This window comes from Dermacentor albipictus, chromosome 10, assembly GCF_038994185.2.
Source record: "Dermacentor albipictus isolate Rhodes 1998 colony chromosome 10, USDA_Dalb.pri_finalv2, whole genome shotgun sequence".
In the NCBI taxonomy this organism is placed as follows: domain Eukaryota; kingdom Metazoa; phylum Arthropoda; class Arachnida; order Ixodida; family Ixodidae; genus Dermacentor; species Dermacentor albipictus.
Window position 1 is genome coordinate 99,899,398 of NC_091830.1, and position 19,219 is coordinate 99,918,616.

A 19,219-nucleotide genomic window follows, 5' to 3' on the forward strand; every position below is an offset into this window, starting at 1 on the left:
TTAACACGCTATCAAAATTTAAAAAAAGAAAGCAATACTGGAACAAAGCGAGCACTTTGCGTTTCGCAAACCATTAGCCAATGCTCATCAGCGAACAGTTTACCGCGTGCACGATGGTAATCGGCCAAACCGACGGCAAATTTCAATGGTTGCGGTGGGGTCAATGGCCAAGTCGTGACGGATTTAAGAGAGCGGCCACATTTGCGCCGTGTCCCACGTTGAAAGACACGCACGCATGCTCGCAACGTAAGCGACGCGTTCTATTTCTTTATTTTTTTTTCTGTTTATGTTACTTACTTTTGCGCAGGCGGCAACTGCAGCGAGCAGCCAACGCAACGTCGGCGTTTCTCGCGCAGCTGTTCATCGGGAACAGCTGCGTGATTGAGCCGCTTCCGCGCCGCACTATTTGCGTGCAGCGTCGGCAGATGTTTGAGTGCGCTCAAGCGACCACGTCTTCTTCCGCGCAAAAATGAAGTCCCGTGTTCGAAGAGGACTACGCAGTGAACTTTTCTTGTGCACGTTTATGGAGGTGCTACACAAGGATGGCAGATCCTTCTCGTAGAAGGAGCCGTGATTTGAAATAGCAGCATGGCTCGAAATAGAGTGAGAACTCAGAGTGCGAAGTGACACAGCCCTTAAAACATACCTCGCTCTTGGTTGCCTGTGAAGTGCGGCTGCAGCACGTCGTCTGGTGCACCTAAATTGGAAAGTTCAACTCGATCTCGAGCAGACGACGCTACCTCCTCGCCACCACCCTCGCAGCAGACAAAAGACAGGTGACCCAGCTGCAGGCGAATTTATTGCTCACGACAAGAGAACGTGGAGATATGATCAAGGCGCAAACATGTCCGTGAGCGACCCGCTGCTGAAGCAGCTCAAAGGTGAGTACACTGTCGAGGAGGCCCTGTTTTGGGTGAGAAACCTGCAGGCTTAGTTGACCAGCTAACGGCACTTGTAAACACTCGCACGAGACGACAGATTGTGGTAAATAAGTAGATCTATTGGGTGGCTGCGATGAAAATTTCGCAGAAATATGAAGCCACAAAACAAACACGGAATCTATGCCTATTCGTCCACGTTGCGTCATATTTATTGCCTTTTGTAGTAAAACTACCAGGTAAATTATCGAATCATCTGCGATCAAAAACAGCATCCATCCATGTCTGAGCGCAATTACATCGAATTCACAAAAACATATTCTGGAACCGTTCAAATAGTCGTAGAGTCCTGGCGCAGACACGGTTTCCTTTTGTTTCGTTTATAATTTTTCCTCTCTTTTTAATATGTTGAGCATATGGATCGCTTGAAAATCAGTTCACCCTAGACTGCTATTAAGTGCTACGTTTCTGTTGTAAAAAAAAAGAATGCTGAAGTAAAATGAGATGAAATGAAATGAGAGTGAAACGTTTGTGTGTGAAATTACGCCAGAAGTGTTAAACAAAAATACACTTTGACTAGTTATCGACGGTGTGGAATATTAATAACTGACATCTCCGCCTGCGAAAAGACGCCAGTGTGCGATAGTATTTTTATATAAAGAATGAAAAAGTACTTCAAATTTTTTAACACGTCATCATATTGTGATTGCCTATAAGTTGATGGGTGATATGCTATTATATGAAGTATTTTGGTACTTCTATCTCGAAGTAATCATGTGTATTCATGTTGCTGTGCTTTGCGAATACTTGTAGCGTGGGCAGCCGTCTGGTAAAGCGAACAAATGGCAGTTTTTCTCCCCCACTGCTATCTCTGTTTATTTAGACAGAGGGAAAGGAAAGTGAATAATTGATTGACGGATAGGATTGAGGCTTTCACTGCTTAATAAAGGAATTCAAGGAATAACGGCGCCTAGTGACGAATGCGCGAGGGCTCTTCCTCCTTATGTTAGGTCATGGCATCTATTCTTACCTTGGAGGCAATTAATACCGTCCTTCGTAGCGTTGCCGAATCCAGTTCCGCGTGCCCTCCTTCTCTGAAGTGTACCACACGCTGTGAAAGGAGCAGCTGTCCTTACTAATCCTCAATGTTATTGAGAAGGTTGCGAGTGAGTAAGTAGGCCATCCAGCCGGTGTTCGAGGGAAGTTAGGCTTTCCACCATGGCAGACGCAGTCGGACTCAGCAGTAAAGGATGCATTCTAGGAGAAGGTCTGCACCAGGCCATTCGGTATTATTTCATGCTTCAAACGAGCTGCAGTCATTGAAAAGGGGTTTCGTTTTCTAACCCTCTTGTTTTTAACTATCTGTAAATAAGGACTGTTTGACACCTCTACGTGGCGCCAGCTGCTCCTTTTGAGGGACATGATAGTTGTGTTCATATTAGTCATACCATCAACATGACTGAAAAAAGAAAGAGTTAAGAAACGTTATTTCTAATGTTCATGTGGAAAACAATTTTAATGTCCCCACCACATAAACGTTCGCAAAAGGTATACTTGTTTTTGGTCAGTTGCAAAATTAACAACTCGCATACACACATATACGGATACTGGAGCCACAGGAACACGAAGACATGAAGAAACCTGTAAACAAGAATATGTGCTACAGAATACGAAAGCACAAAAACACGGACAACAAAAAGACGAGCAATTATAGCAGGATGAGATAGCCGTAAACTAATTTATTAACCTTTTTTCATCTTTATGATTGCTGGATTGACAAACTATACAATTGCAAGTGCAATAAATGCTACAATTCTTCCAGTGACCCTGTAACGACACTTTTGGACTACTGATAGTTGTCTTCTATCGAAATAACGTAGCTTTGCTGAAATCGTCTGATGGGGAATGCTATATCTCTTTTTCCCATGTAAAGGTACATGAAAGCTGAATAGAAGGTAAGATTATGTGCGTAGAAAGCTTCGGCTATAGTAGTATGTGCGACGTGTTCATATTAACATAGGGTTTTCTCTTTCAGTACAGTTCATATAGCCTACAAGAAGGGCTACTACATACAGCACATGGTGTCTTCAGTTCTCCAGCTAAATTAGTTGGCACGTATTTCTTTCTTAGCTTAGTAGATGATAGTGTTGCAGTGTAGATCTGTACTATGAAGAGACGAAAAATAAGACCGGAATTAAGAGCGCATACGTATGAGCCTCTTACGAGTAAAACAAGACATATTGAGTGGCATGGATTTATAATTAGTCTTGACGTCGAGGTCTGTTGTAACTGAGTTGCAGCACAACTGATCATCCTGCATCTACTGCTATCCCTTGCGCACAAACACCGACAATAAAGTGGTCTTGTTGCGAATATTTTCATAAAGAAAGGCACAATTTAAGCTATATTTCCACCTTATTGACCACGTCTACTTACAGACATCACAGCCACTTGCTGTTCGGTGACTTCCACCTTTCAACATTTTGCTGGTTTGACTTGGTCATTACCATCTGAGTTATTTTCAAATTAGTACAATTTATCACGGAAGCAACACGCATTACTGGTCATAGCTTTAATTTTTTTCACTAAACACAAGTTGCCACTTGCTAGCGGATATGCTTCAGATAATTAGTTGGTTGCTAAATGAGTCTTGCATATTTAAAAAGGAAATTATTCACCTACAATCACTTATATGACCACATGCATCACTAGAAACAGTTGTAGGTTTATGGAACATAATATATACTGAAATATGGCCACTTTTCTAAGACTTGTAAACCAGGATGTCACGAGAACCCTACTCGTATTTGTTATTCATTATTTGCATTTTTCTGTGTTTTGATAAAATTTCTGTGTTCGGTTACTGCATAAGATTACACACCTAAATTTGTACACCCTTCGATTTTAAAATGAATTTGATGGTTTATTGAAGATAAACAACAGTCTTTGTGCGCTAATTTACACACGTATCTGGTGTAACCCTTGGCACAGTCCTTTAGCCTAATCTACTACTCATAATATATATATATATATATATATATATATATATATATATAATCTTATTCCCGATCTTTGCTAACGATTTCGTTCATGGGCGTCGCATTACTAACCTTACATTAGTGTGGTCAATGCACTGCCGTTCTAGCTGTGTAATATCTACCTATTATCTTTATAAACAAGCCCTAACTCTCACTAACACCTGAAATACTTATGTGTTCATATACGCCATGGCTTGTCAAGTTCGATCTAATTACTAAATTACAAAATCAGTAAACCATGTCATCGGCTACTTGCACCGCAGTATTGCTCACGCTAGTCTTAATCACCGTAACGATTATACAACGAGGCAACAATATAATATCCTCTATCATGCGGTTCTAGGCGTCAAGTTTGGCGAGAGTAAAGACACTCGCTGTGCAGTGAGGGAAAATCATCACGAAACCGAAAGGTTTACATTGTGCTATGACACACTTAGAAAGGCCGAGATGCAGTGAAAGCAGAGTATACTAAAATAGAACTTTTTGTTTATTTATCTGTTAGCTTATCTATTTTTATTTGTTTATTTATGTATTTATTTATTGGCGTATTTATTTAGGTACCCTAGGGGTCATTATGGCATTACGGAAGGGAGTGGTTACAAGCAGCAAGGATAAATGTAACCAAACTGGAGGTAATAAAGCAGAATCATATATATGGAAAACCACATAACAAATGGCACCTAGATATACAAAATTAGCTATGGCGTTCGTGAGTGCAGGTTGACCAATGGGAAGTGGGTTCATAGTCATACAGTGTTGGCTATGACGCTCTTGAATAAATGGTGATATGCGATGATAACCGTCGAGGCGGGAAGGCGATTCCACTGAATGGAAGTGCGCGGTACAAATGACTGCAAGAAATCGCAGGATATGCATATTGGAATGTCGACCTTATGAATATGATCTAGCCTGGGCGATAGATACGGAGGCAGGAAAATAAGTTTGTTGCGTAACAGCGGGTGATGAAATATCATGTACTGAAGACATAACGTATAGGAAAGAAGTAAGTAATTTATTGTGGAGAAGCGATAAAGTGTCGGCTCAATAAAGATGGTTTGTAGAAAAATTCGGCATGCACACCTAAGACTCCTTACGTGTAGGAAGGCAAAATCAGTATAGTTCGTTTGGTGAAATGTTTTTTTTTCTGCGTTTTCGTTGCCCGTGCAAGCTCGCGCCTGTTTTTTAACTGCACTTTTTGAAGGCCACATGAAAACGAGTCAAGCGTCTCAACGCGCTTGCTTGCCCTCAAGGAGTTCATAACTCCAAGGCCCGCTCAGCGGCGTTCAATAGGACATTAAAGTTTATTTAATACACTTATTTCATACAATTATGCCATGGCGCCACCTCCTACTCTTTGGCTGTGCCGTCACGTGACCAACGACGTATGCACTAGGCCAGATGGCTGCGACGTGACGTCTGCAACGACGCATGCACTAGGCACAGATTTAGCCCATCGGAACCGTGGAGCCGCCGTGGCGTTGACTTCCACTTCCGGCCACCGCAGTGAACGGACGCGGAATGTCTTGCTCCCCAGGAGCGGTTACAGCGGCCCTTGGCCGCGGTTCCCGGTCAACGGAAAAGCCTTCTCCGGACTACCAGATGGTTCTACCACAACTTCCTTCAGGTGCTAGTGTTTTGAACACTATTTTTATCCACGGCGAAGTTAAAGCACGGCCTTATCGTGTTGAGCACTTCAGGGACGCGCTTTCAAGACTGATGCTGCTGCCGGAAGTGGTGGCCCTCGGGGCTTATCAGATGAATCATGTGTGGGCCGTAACTTTTTCGAACGAGGCGGCAAAAAAGAAGATACTTGACGCTGAAGCATTTCTTGTTAAAGAACATCGATGCGTGGTCATTGACCCGTGCAATCAGGGTGTCAGGCTCAAGCTCTTCTGGCTGCTGCACGGTGTTCCTGATGAAGACGTCCGAACAGCGTTGGCACCGTTCGGGAGAGTGACCGAAGTGACGAGGGAGAAGTGGAAAGTACAAGGCTGCAACGACAAAGGAACCACGACACGGACTGTGGTCCTTAAACTCAAGCCCGGAATGACAGCGGACGACCTACCACATCAGCTTCGGGTCGCGGAAGACCTGGCTCTCGTCATTGTCCCGGGCAGAGCACCCCTCTGCCTCCGGTGCCGTGGCACCGGACACATTAGACGAGAATGCCGGGTTCCACGCTGTGGGCTGTGTCGTCGCTTCGGCCACGACGAGACCCAGTGCGTGAGAACGTACGCCAACGTTGCTGGTCCAGGCGGGAGCGAAGACACATCGGAGCTCCTTATGGATCAAGAGGATGCCGAGGAGGCCGCTAAGGAAGCAGCTGAAGGGGCGGATGCTCAGTCTACATCTCTGGAGATGAAGACCGAAAATGTGAACTCGGAGGGGACTGATAAGGGCAACGTGCCTGATTCGACGCCTCCACCTGCCAAGGTTCAAGTCAAGGAAAGTGGTGTTGAGGCGACGAGTGCGTCTTCAACTATCCAAGCAACCCCAACCACCGCGGTTGACGAGACAGTCAGCATCTCCGAGAGCATGGACATGACTTCCAACGCTAAAGGTGCCGGAAAACGGTTGCGCGACGATGTTGAGGACCTCAGCCAAGACACCGACGGCGCGGGTACCGAAAGACCGCCACAGAAAACCCAGACAGGCCGAAGGTCGACGTTGAAGGTCAAACTCAACGAGCCGCCAGACAGACGGCTGCTACACGGGCCACCTCCGCCTTAGCGGAGGTTGTGTCCCGGGAAGAACTTCCAAAACCCGATCTTTGATCGGGAACGGGCCTGCGACTACGTGGGTTGGCAGTCGTCGGCTCGAAAGGGAGGGCCATGTTCAACGAGCATCACTGCATACCAGAGTCCGTATGTTTCCTAAGAAAAATTGTGTAGGGGCGTACCCTAAATCTAACTAAAACAATGGCAGACGCTATTAACCTCACCAGTCCGCTTCGTTTGGCGACATTAAACGTCAGAGGGTTGTCGCAGAGGCGAAGACAGTGTCAGATAAGTCGCATGTTACTAGAAAAAGACATTGATTTGATGGCTGTACAAGAAACAAAAATTGAATCTGATAAAAAACGGCTCGTTTGGTTGAAATTTTCAGAAATAAGTACAATGTATGCGTTTGCCACGCGAGTGGTACTTCTGGGGGCTGCCTTTTGTTTATTAGAAATAGCATTGGGATAATAGAGCAACAAGTTACTTCATGTGAAGGGGGGCGTTTGCTTATTTGTGATTTTTCTTTTTCTGGATTGCTGTGGCGGGCGGTTTGTGTATACGCCCCTAATAATGCTCGAGAACGTGAACAATTTTTCGTTTATCTGAGGTCTTTCTTGCGGTGTGAAAGACACGTTCTAATGTTTGGCGACTTCAATTGTGTATGCCGGCCGATAGATCGATCGAAAAAGCAACTTAGCCACGATAAAAGTGCCGCACTTCTGCATGAAATTTTGTGTGATGTTGATCTAGAGGATGTTGGGAGTGTTCTTGGTTCTTACAGTCATGTGCAATATACACATTTTCAAGGAGACAGCCACTCAAGGTTAGACCGCATCTATGTTCCTGTTCACTTAGTTCCACTACTTTCTGAATATGGTGTGGAATGTGTCAGTTTCAGCGATCATTGTTTGGTAACGGTTACGATAGGTATGAAAAAGAAAGAACAGAAATTTAATTGGCACCTATGGAAACTTAATGACAACCTTATGCAAGATGAAGTATTTCTTAAAAGAATAAAAGAGAAATTAGACGCTGTTCTCCTTGAGGATGCAAAAAATGTTGTAGAAGCTTGGGAGATGTTCAAAACCGAAGCGAAAACAATTGCTTTAGAGAGAGCATGCGTGTTGCGGCAGAAACAAAAGCAAGAAGAAAAGCAACTGCAATGCACGTTGGCATACCTGTTGAACATGGAAAGCGGCGGGGCTGGTATATTTGCACATGATATTAAACAAATTAAAGCGAAACTTGAAGTGATCGATGAAGAGAGATATCGTGGCGCGGTTTTAAGAGCACGCGCTGAACGCGTATGGCTGGGTGAAACGCCCACCAAGCGAGCTTTAAGTGAAGAGAAGAGGTACGCTATGACCAAGGAAGTAAAAGAAATCGTTTTTCAAGGGCAGCTTACAAATGACGGGGAAATGATAGAACGTGCTTTCGTTGACTACTATAGCACGCTGCTAAGCAAGAGGACAAGCGAGATCTCTGCGTTTAAGAGTGAATATTTACCTCTTATGCCGAAAATTGATGGTCAACTCAAGGATGCCCTTGAGAGGCCGATTTCTGTAGCAGAAATTGAAAAGGCTATAGATGACCTTAGTGTAAGGAAATCGCCTGGACCGGATGGACTTGGGGCAGCGATATATAAAATTTTCAAGGTTGAAATGGCTGAGGCTCTGCACCGCGTCATAACCAAGTGTTACGAACAAAAATGGACGCCTCCTTCTTTCCGACAGACACACGTAGTACTGATACCTAAATCAACAGACCCCATTAAACTTCAATCCGTAGAGACCTACCGGCCAATAAGCTTAGCAAATATTGACTATAAAGTATTTATGAAGGTGCTCGCCCATCGCCTTCAAAGTGTAGTCAAATCCCTAGTAGGTACACATCAGACATGCGGTATAAAAGGCAGGACTATATTCACAAATATACATATAGCGCGAAGCATACTTGAATGTTGCGATACGATGGGAGATCATGTAGCTATGCTACAACTAGATTTGGCCAAAGCTTTTGACAGGGTGTCCCACGAAATCCTGTTTATACTTCTTGAATATGTTAATGTCGGATCAGTCATTTTGGACGGGGTAAAAATGATGTATGATGGTTGTACCACAAACTTAATCATTAACAACAAACTGAGCAGGCGGATTGCAGTAATGTCTAGCATAAAGCAAGGCTGTCCGACCTCAGCCTTGCTCTTTGCACTTTATTTAGAACCTTTCTGTTTAAAGTTACTACATAACCATAATATTCGCGGGTACACATTTTTTGGTAGAGAAATAAAAGTTTTAGCTTATGCCGACGACATAGCAGTGTTCTGTCGTGATAAACAGAGCATTGCAGAAGCTGTGAGGGAAGCCCAAGCTTTTTGCAAGGCTTCCGGTAGTGCCATAAGTTGGTCAAAATGTTTAGGGCTTTGGCACGGGAATTGGCCAGATGCACCAGAGGTCTTTTGCAAAATGCAATGGAGTGTATTACCCGGCACTTATCTTGGGGTTCCACTCAGTGCCTACCGTGAGCCAATCGAATACTGGACGAGCGAGAGAGACGGAATGAAAGAGCAAACTAACAAATGGGGAGGCCACAACCTTTCGATGTTTGCTAGGGCCAAAGTATGTAATATCTTTTTAGTAGCTAAAGTGTTCTACGTCCTGCAGGTGCTATGCATGAGCCGATCTTCAATTCAAAAAATACACAGAGTGTTTGCAGAGTTTATTTGGGGTTCGGTGTGGGAACGCACGAGCAGAAGTAATTTGTTTCACACATTGCGCAGTGGGGGACTTGGTTTAACGCATTTGTTTTTCAAGCAACTTGTATCGAGATTTGTTTTCTTCCGCGACCAAAGCGATGGGTTTCTGCGGACGGTAATCCAAGTGAGATTGCGCGACGCTTTGCCCGATTTTGTTGTATCGTCGCACGCAATCAAACCGATGGCACTAAAGCGCTATCTGCGTGAAGTTTCCATGGCGATACGTCTTCTAAACGCTCGTTTTTCGAAAGACTACTTGTTTGCAGTGTCACGAAAACAATTGTATAAGGATCTTGTTGAAGTGTTTATACCTACACCAGTGTATCGTTCTATGTATTACTTAGGGCCTGAACGAGATGTTTTCAAACGAGTCAATAATATGCCTGTACGAGCTAACACAAAATCATTCTTTTTCAAACTGCATACCGGCACACTGCCTGTTAAGCCATGGCTAAGAAGCAAGGGCTTGTTTGTCCCATGGTCAGACAACTGTCTTATATGTAACAAGGAAGAAACTGTCGAACATATTTTTCTTGACTGCCACAATGCCCGCTTTCTTTGGGACATCCTGCAAAGAACATTAAAAAAGGAGCTTCCTATCACTGCGTTCGGAATAAGGTTTTTGCCATGTGCTAAACCTGACGGTGTGCCGGTGGACATGTTGATGCTATTGTGTATGCAAAGTGTGTGGCGAACTCGTATGGCTGTACGCAATGCTGATGTTGATGCAAGGCCAGCAATGTATTATTTTACCGAGAATGTTAATTATACAAGCGAAGTTTTGAAACTGCTAAGTGATCCGCCAAATTGGCTTTCAGTGTTGAACAGTTTGGCTTCGATGAAGCCATTTTAACATGACACGTCAGTCTTAGTAAAGACTAGACTTTTTAACATTCGGATTTATTTGACAATATTTGTATGTACTTGCCAAGCCGGTAATAAAGAAAAAAAAAAAGCCGCCGTGGCGTTAGGGAAGCGTGCTCGTCTTGTGCCCCGGAGGCCCTGGTTCGACTCCCGTTCAGACCGAGATTTACCTGATTTCCTTTCCGAAGGCATTAATTTACTTTGTTTACAGGAACCTCACTAGGAAATTGGTCGTCAATCAGAGTAGTTTTTTGATGCGTTTGTGCTCTTTGCCGTCGGCCGTTTTTTGGTACCTTCATTTGGACATGCCGCCGAATTCAATGTCGCACTTTCGCATAATTGGGCACATAAAGCTGTCGCATTAAAAGAAGAGAACAACAACCACAACAACGTCAAGGACATCTTGCGGAATTGGCTATCAAGAGCAGCAAGTTTTTCTCCATCTCCTTTCTTTTTCTTATAGGATATATAACGCTTATCATAAAATCAATTACCAATATTTCTCCAGAGCTGACCTCAATAAGAAAGAAGTATGTCTTACATGGCATCATTGGATATTAGCTTCACGTCTTGTATCACCGGCGAAGTCAAGAATCTTTTTGGAAATGAGAAAGCGGGGGGTGTTTTTATGCTAGGTATTGAGGGCGAGGACATACGCAGTCGCATCTGTTGAAAGCGCCCCGCTTGCGTAGTATGAGGGATAACGCGGCGCACTCCTCATAGGTTTGGCTGTCGGCACTCAATAAAAACTTCACGCGGGAGCACTCCTAGACATTTCTGTGAATACTCTCGAAATGATGCAAGTTTTTTTTCGCTGTTAAAATAACAGCATTGGGCAAACAGAAAGCCCAGAATGGTTTACAGACACTATCTCTTTACCGAATAGGTAGATTGAACGCCCACTGGTGGTGGTCTCCGCGATGCAGTCACCATAACTGGCTTCTTGCGTGAAAGGTCGGCAATTTCTTGGAGCGAACTATTTGAAATGTGTTCTTGTACAGGGCTGTCTCTATAATCAAATGGCGCATGATAGAATGAAGCTTCGATGCAGTGATCGCACGGGTTCGTGGTGATCGACTTACGCGTCAGCATGCATGTGTCGCTGTGAGCGCGTTTTCGCACCGTGCCGTGAGCTTTAGGCCACAGCATATGAGTAATTGACTGTCCACAAGCAACCATCGTTGCGTAGGCACTATCAGAGCAGTTTGAAAATAATGTCGTTATAACTACGAACGTCCGCGCTTACGACTGTGACTTGTGATGTACCATCGAGAGGATTCAATCTTTTCTTTTTTCTAAAGACTTGGACGTTTTAATATAATTATGCGTCAAGTTGCGTGCACTGTATGTTTATCGGTCTTCTCAACGAGCAATTACCCGCTGCTTCTTTTTCTTAATCCAGTACATTTGATTGTTTGGTGCTGCACAAACATGAGCATATGTCATGCTGTCGCCTTTCCACTGCAGTGAACTTGCCAGTACTTAGCATCAACAGGTTCACAGACCAAAGCTTCATGACGTTAGGTGGGCAGCGCACGCCGGCGAGCGTCTGAGTGCGCGCTTTCTGCATGCTGCTCACCCAACATCGCAACTCCGACGGCCTTTCAGAAATCTTCCTCGCGGAAGTGCTTGCTGCACGCCCGAGTTGTAGCCGATGGCTGCTTGCCGGTACCAAGTTTCGCGATCTAAGCCTCTCGCAGCTTCCTATCCTACGGGTACATGTGAATGCTGGCACCGGTGTCCTTTGCGTTCAGCCGGCGCTGCTGCAGCGAGCAGTAGGCCACCATGATGGACGCCTTCAAAGGCAGCCACTACCTATTATAGCGCTTTCAAGTGTTGTCATGCGCATACCCGAAGCGGGAAAACCTCCCCACATAATTAGAACCGCCGCGTAGGTGAGACTTTAAACGTTCCTTTTCAGCTGGCTTCGACGCTTCCGAAGCAACCAACGCGGCCGTTGTGTCCACGCGTTCCCTCCTAGCACGTCACGCTGACGGGGTCGCCACCTTTTACAGTGGTGGAGCTTGCCCCCAATACCGGCACACATAAAGGTTTGGAGTGGAGAGAGTGAACATGTGCGCGATGTGTCCCTCGCTCCTCTCCCCTCGATACGCGTAAAACTTGAGGACAATTAGCGGTGGAAGGACGAAAGATAGGCTTAACGTTAAGAGACAGGAAGAGAGCGGTCCGGATCTGAGTGCAAACGGGCATAGCCGATATTCTAATTGACATTAAGAGAAAGAAATGGAGTTAGGCAAGGCACGTAATGCGTGGGTTAGATAACCGGTGGAGTATTAGGGTTACAGAATGAGTGTCAAGAGAAGGAAAACGCTGTCAAGGACGGCAAAAGACAAGGTGGGGTGATCAAATTAAGAAATTTTCAGGCGCAAGTTGCAATCGGTTAGCGCAGCGCAAGGGCAATTGAAGACCGGAGGGAGAGGCATTCTTCCTGCCGTGTACTTAAAATTGGTTGATGATGATGATGATCGTTCTAATGATTATGAGTGCCCCCTTTTCCCGTATGCTTCTAGGTGATTGCGCAGTCAGGGTGTCGCATGTACCATCATTTAAGCCTTGGAAGCACACGTGCGGTTATTAACCGCTTGTTCCGAAGGCTAAGTACAACATTTTTCAGCCGATTTTTATATTTAATTCCGGGATTGCAGACTGCTAGTAACCTAAGATGGCGAGAGGCCACTAGATGATAACTATTTTTGTTATCTTCTCGTGTTTTTTTTTTGCAGAATTTTATACGTATGCGAGCAAGTAACGAACCGAGGACTTTGTAACTTTTTGCATGCTCGTTTTCTACTCTTTTACGTCAATTCGAACACGTGCACCAGTTTACAGTGATCGCACTATAGAGGAACAATTTTTAGCATTTTACTGAACCAAGATTGTAACGTAAGAGTACGAATTCTTTAGAGAACGTTGTTTAAAATATATGCACAAGACGCGTTTATAAATGCAAACGCCATCAAATATACCTTTTCTAAGTAAATTATCTTTTTGTAAATTCAAATTATTCCGTGCTTTGATTTAAATCATTATGTTATGATAATTCTATCAACATCACGCAATAACTATTATTGCGCTTGCACTTATTGAAACAGTTTGTCGTGGCTTCATCCTCATTCTACGAGTGCCATGACGCCGCCGTAACAAATGAGCCATAGGTGAAGCCGCAGAGTAGAACTTGGTATTCCGCGGTGTTGACCATGCAATTATGGACGCCTTAGAAGCTGTAGGGATTGGTGGACGCACCTTTCGCTGGATATGCAACTATTTGAATGGAAGATCTTCTTTATTTTGACTGAAGACGGACCAACGCCATCTAGCTATACCAGTCGTGGTGTACCGCAAGGCAGAAAACTCAGTCCTACCCTTTTCATCCTGGTGCCCGTTGGTCTCGCTGATTCGTTACCGCAAACCGTTTAGCTCTCCGTATATGCAGACATTTGCATATGGGCTTTAGACGTGACACGTGTACAAGTCTGCGCACGTCTTCAGAAAGCCTCAACGGCTGTGTCAACATACCTAAGAAGACAAGGCCGCGAGCTTTCCGCTGAGAAATATGCACTCGTTGCTTTTACTCGCAAAGCGATGGCCCCGTATGCTTTGCGGATTAATGACCAAATTATACGATATAGACGAACTCACCGATTTCTGGGCGTCATCATTGATAGAGAGTTGTCTTGGAGCCCTCACATCTCGTACATGACAAAGCGTTTGGCCGCCATTGTGGACCTTCTTGCGTTTCTCGGCGGGAAGTCCTGGGGCGCAATAGTACCGTCAATGCTGCAACTATATAAAGCACTGTCCTTTTGCTTCCTGTGGTACAGCTTACCTGTACTAGGAAATACTTGCACTACGAATATTCCCAAACTCCAGAGCGTGCAAGCCCAAGCACTCAGGACTTGTCTCGGTCTTCCCAAAACTAGGTCATCGATTGCGACAGTGGCCATAGCCAGAGACGCCACTTTGACAGTCTACATTGATACAGATGTCCTGTGAGCACACATCCGACACTTGACTTGGATTCCCTCACACCATCTTGCTTGCTTGCCAGCATAAAGGCCACTTTAAACTTTTGCTAAAACTGTTGTAAGACATCAGTCCTACTTGCCATCAGAATTTACGCCCGCTACACGATTGTCAGTTCCTTTGTGGTGTCTGCACCGGCCGCAAGTGCAACTGACAATTCGAGGAATCAGAAAGAAAGCTGGAGCGCCATTGCAAGCTTTGAAACAAGCAACTTTGGAGCACATTCACAACGTGCACAGATTGCGCAACATGTATACACAGATGGTTCAGTAACACTCAACAGCTCTGCTGCTGCAGTCATCATCCCGGCACAATCTGAGGAAATCAAACTAAGAACTTCATGTGTGACCACATCGACGGGTACAAAACTCGCGGCGCTCCGTGCTGCACTTGATTTAATTAAGCAGAAGCCACCGCAACAATGGACAGTCTTTAGGGACGCCAAGGCAGCACTTCAGTGCATACGAAGCCCAAAGCGCCACGGACCCAATGATCAACTGGCCTCAGAAACTCGGCACATATATCATCAAAGCCTTGGCAAGGGACACAACATAATCTTTCAGTGGCTTACAGGACATCAGCGGGAATGACCCCGCCGACGAAGCCGCCCGATCTGCACATGAAAGGGGTCAACGAGTCTTCATTCCGCTTTCGCGAACAGACGCTGCGGCTGAGCTGCGATTGATGTCCCGTGAGTGTACTTTGCCCCTGTGGGACTCAAATGTTTTCACCATGTGTCGGTTGCGTTCATTGTCTCCGGACATGCGGATGCACCTCCCGCCTGGAGTACCACGACGTGAACAGACCATGCTCTACCGTCTGTGGTTAGGCGTTGCTTTTACAAACTCATATGTTTTCCTCATAGGAATCGCCAACAGGCCCACGTGCGACACATAAAACATCGACGAGACGCTCGCACACATTATCTGTGTCTGCCCGCGATACAATGCTGAGAGACAAGTGATGTGCAGAGTACTGGACCAGTTGGACAATAGTCCACATTCAGAACTAAAAGCTTTAGGCCAATGCTCCGAAAGAACATCCGCGTTGAAGGCCTTACTCGCGCTATTAAGGTTCTTGCGGTCTACGGGGCTTCACGACAGACTCTAAGAATGGCGCCCTCTACCGCTCTGTAGTGTACGCGCTTTGTTCGTGCTTGTCTCCCTTTCTTTCTATCTCCCCTTCCACTCTGTTTATCTTTTTTATCCCCCTTAACCCTTCCCCCCACGCAGGCTAGCCAACCGGAACTACCTCTGGTTAACCTCCCTGCCTTTCTCTGCATTATTTTCTCTCTCTCTCTCTCGCGCGGTGTTGTAACGAAGTATATTAGGCATTATGCGAGTATCTCTTCTCAAAAAAGGACATTGTCTTGCGTTAGCTCGTCCAGCATCTGAGACGAACGTTCCATCATTCAGGCCAGCTGCAGTTGGCAAGGATACCGAGAAAAGTGCGCATGTGCTTTAGGAGATGTTTGTGTCACTACGACTACAGCAGCATGGGTGGGCTAGCAAGTTTTGTTTCTCAAAAATTGAGAATACACGCAATATACATATTCAGGCGGCATTCATAGGATGGCAAGGGTAAATGTCACAACAAATACAGTTAGAAAATGTGCGTGGCATAATAAACGGTACGTAACATTTACTAAGGCCAGTGCATGCTACATGCTCGCACTACAACGCCTACTTCACTAACGCACACTACAGGCTTCTCAGAGCCAGTGCGCAGTGGCGCCGTGCTACTCGATGCCGCCGTCCCCTGTTACCTGCTGCTGGTTGACGGAAACCGAACGTCACCTTGACGGGCGTGTCGCCTGTAGGTGGCCTAATAGTTTCGGTTTCGTACGCTCCGGTAGTCTAGAAACATCGCGCCACAGTTTCGCGGGTAGTCACACTTTTCGAGATCCAAATGCTGATACCGCTTGTACGCACTGCTCCCTTGCAAATTTCGCATTTATGAGGAAACCACTGTAAAGGAAAGCTTAAAACTCATTTGTTGAATTTTAGTTAACTGGCGACTAATTACCGCGTATCACCCGTCTACCCGTGGCTGCCACCGCTGACGCTAAGTATCCGAAGGAACCATCCTTCTACTTCAGAACTGCTATTTTTAACTACTACCTAATATTTTCTTAGAAACGCCCGTTTTATTCAGGCATGTACCACGCGCGAGTTCAATGCAGCACCGCTAGAGGGACGAGTGAGTCTAGAGGAATGAGCCAGATAGGAGCGCAGATTCATACACGCCTTATAAATGGCGTGCTTTGGCGGTAGAAATAAGGTGTGTCGACACGTTGCTCAAATGGGAATAACAATAACGGCGATATTAAACGTGATATTGGTTCTGCCGCAATTTTTATTCAATTGCCACTCGCGGCACCTGTTGTGCACGCTAACCAGCTCTGTCTGGAGAATGGCGACATCGTTATGGTCGGCTATCTATCTATATATAGCAAAGTCGTCAGGAAAGAGGCGAATTATAGATATGTCAAATCGGATTTAGCATTGACTCAGCACGTAACACAGACGGTTGCGCAAGCTCCACTGAATAGCCACGTCAATCACTTTACGAACTATCCGCCCGTCTGTCCGGCAAAGAGAACTGCAGCTACTTTGTTCAGAGCAAGAAACACACTCCATTTGCGGAACTTGTTGTGTATATACATAAATGAAATAAAGAAAATCACAAGATATTACAAGTTACTTGTTTCTCTAAAGTAGGTGTCACCAAATTCCGGCGTCCCAAAAGAGCCCGTTCCACTTCCGCTCGTGACTGACACACGGGAAGCAGTAGCGCTAACACTTATGTAGCACTACATCAGCGCCTGTTGTCTCGTCACTCGATGCGCAGCGATGTGCTCTGTGTAGTGGTCTCAGCCGCTTACATCTAATTTCATTCATTGTAGCCTTAAGGACTCGAATGCATTACAAAAAGCGTGGTCTGCAACAAAGTAGTTCGACAGAAAACAACTATACGAAAGAAAACAACTATAATGCAAGAAATATGAATTAGGGCACGTCTACAGCTTTTAGTTATGTAAGTACTGGAACAAGCAGTCAGTGAAATCATAATAAAAAATCAATACCAAGTACCGTCCAGTTATAAGGGAAGTGTTACCATTCCTTTCAATTTGAAAATGGATAATCTATCTTGACGATGAACTGATGAGATACAGCAAATATTTTGTTTATTTTTACAGCGAAGCTGTTTAGGGCCATGGTTCCGTGCAATTTTGTTACGCGTGCGCAAAAAGCGTGGGCCGATCACGAAGATAGTGCAATACCGAGCCGAACCGCGGTGGAGGTGAAGCAGGCTTCTAGCATGCTCCACGAGCTTGCAAAATTAAGTTTGTTATATTGCGTGCAAATAGAACCGGTATCAGATATTAAACTGATAGGGACAGATACTACACATTCAACCGCGACGGCCGTGTCTACGTTTCCACCGCCCTTTCTTTGTTGGCGTTCCAAGCTCTTGCGTATGTACTTTCCTCTCCTTCCGCTTTCCCGCGGGGGCGTTGCCGTCGCAAGGTATAGTTTCCTCCGGCTCCTCGGGGCGGCGGTCCCTTTGTCTGCGCGAATGTATACATAAAAAGCCTTTCTGTCCTGTGTTACGCAGCTTCGCTCCTCCTTCAACACGAAGTAGAACGGCTCATAAATGTTATTTGATGTTGAGGTATGGTTTTTAGCACCGCAATTAGAAGAAAAATAAAGGTAGAAACAAGAGAAAACATGAAACGCTTCTCTGAGTAGCTTTTTTTTTACTTGTGACACTAAAAACCGTGCCAGCCCGTCATATATTTATGCTGTTACCTCACAGGTAATTAGCAAAAGGAAAGGAGTACAAAGAAATTATACATTGTTAGCGAGTAAAGATGAAAGAACAACCATCTCACAATATAAATGCAATAAATGAACAAAACGACTATGTGAAGTATCAAAAAAGGAGTACCTAGAAATTATAGAAATGTTAACTGGTTAAGATGAAAGAACAAGTCTCTAACAATGTTAACGCAATACAAAACAAACGAAAGAAACTATACAACTTCACTAAAATTATTTATTTAGGTGCGCAGTATGATTTAGTTGTGATGAATTATGGAAATTATATGCATAAGCGTGCTTTGAAGGATACAAGGTCTAGAATGTCAACTATGTCGTTTGGTAGGTCATTTCAATGATGAATGGCACGTGGTAACGCGGAAGAATTTAAAGCATTTGTTCGGCCAAAGATACGCGTAAAACTGAGATTATTATGCAGACGCCGAGATGCACGAGATGGACGAGTGAGCGGCAGGGTGGACGGGCGCGTGCTATGGACTATTTTGTGAAATATACAAAGCAATGCTATGATTCTTCGTCATTCAAAACATGAGAGGGATAAAGACCACCTAATGCTTGTCACGCTAGAGTCGCGGTGATAATCTCTGACAGTGATGCGGGCGGTGCCGTTTTGGACTGACTCGAGAGTCGCGATTAGGTAAGCTTGATGTAGTGACCAGATGGGGGCTGCGGATTTCAGTTGTGGCCTTACGAATGTCTGATAGGCGATTTGTATGGTGAGAGCAGGAGCATCACGCCTGTTACGTTTAAGATAACCGAGCCTACGTGAGGCTTTAGCAGTTACTTTTTCGATGTGCGCAGACCATGACAGATTAGGTGTAAAGAGAATGCCGAGGTATTTGTATAAGTTGGTGCGTGTGACGGGGGGTTCTTATCCAGTGAGTAATCGAAAACGGTAAGTGTCTTTTTGTGGGTGAATGTGATTAGTTTTGATTTAGCAGTATTTAGGGTCATTTGCCAAGAAGAGCACCAGTTAGTAATACGGTCAAGATCTCGTTAGAGAGCGGCGTGATCGGAAGGTGAGTAGATTCGACGATATAGCACACAATCGTCTGCGAACAAGTGAATGGATGACGTT

General features: G+C 44.9%; 1 protein-coding gene and 1 pseudogene across 2 annotated transcripts in view; one reads left to right on the forward strand and one right to left on the reverse strand.

The window, feature by feature from the left end:
* The first annotated feature begins 495 nt into the window (after positions 1-495).
* LOC135908011 (uncharacterized) overlaps positions 496-19,219 on the forward strand; it is a 132,920-nt gene continuing 114,196 nt past the window's right edge. The window contains exon 1 of one of the 2 annotated variants that reach the window (XM_065439784.2): positions 496-881. In XM_065439784.2, coding sequence (XP_065295856.1) covers positions 845-881 — 37 coding nt within the window. In that variant the 5' untranslated portion in view covers positions 496-844. The remainder of the gene's footprint in view (positions 882-19,219) is intronic. The other variant, XM_065439783.1, reaches the window with a different exon arrangement.
* LOC135908056 (U2 spliceosomal RNA) lies at positions 17,549-17,730 on the reverse strand (annotated as a pseudogene).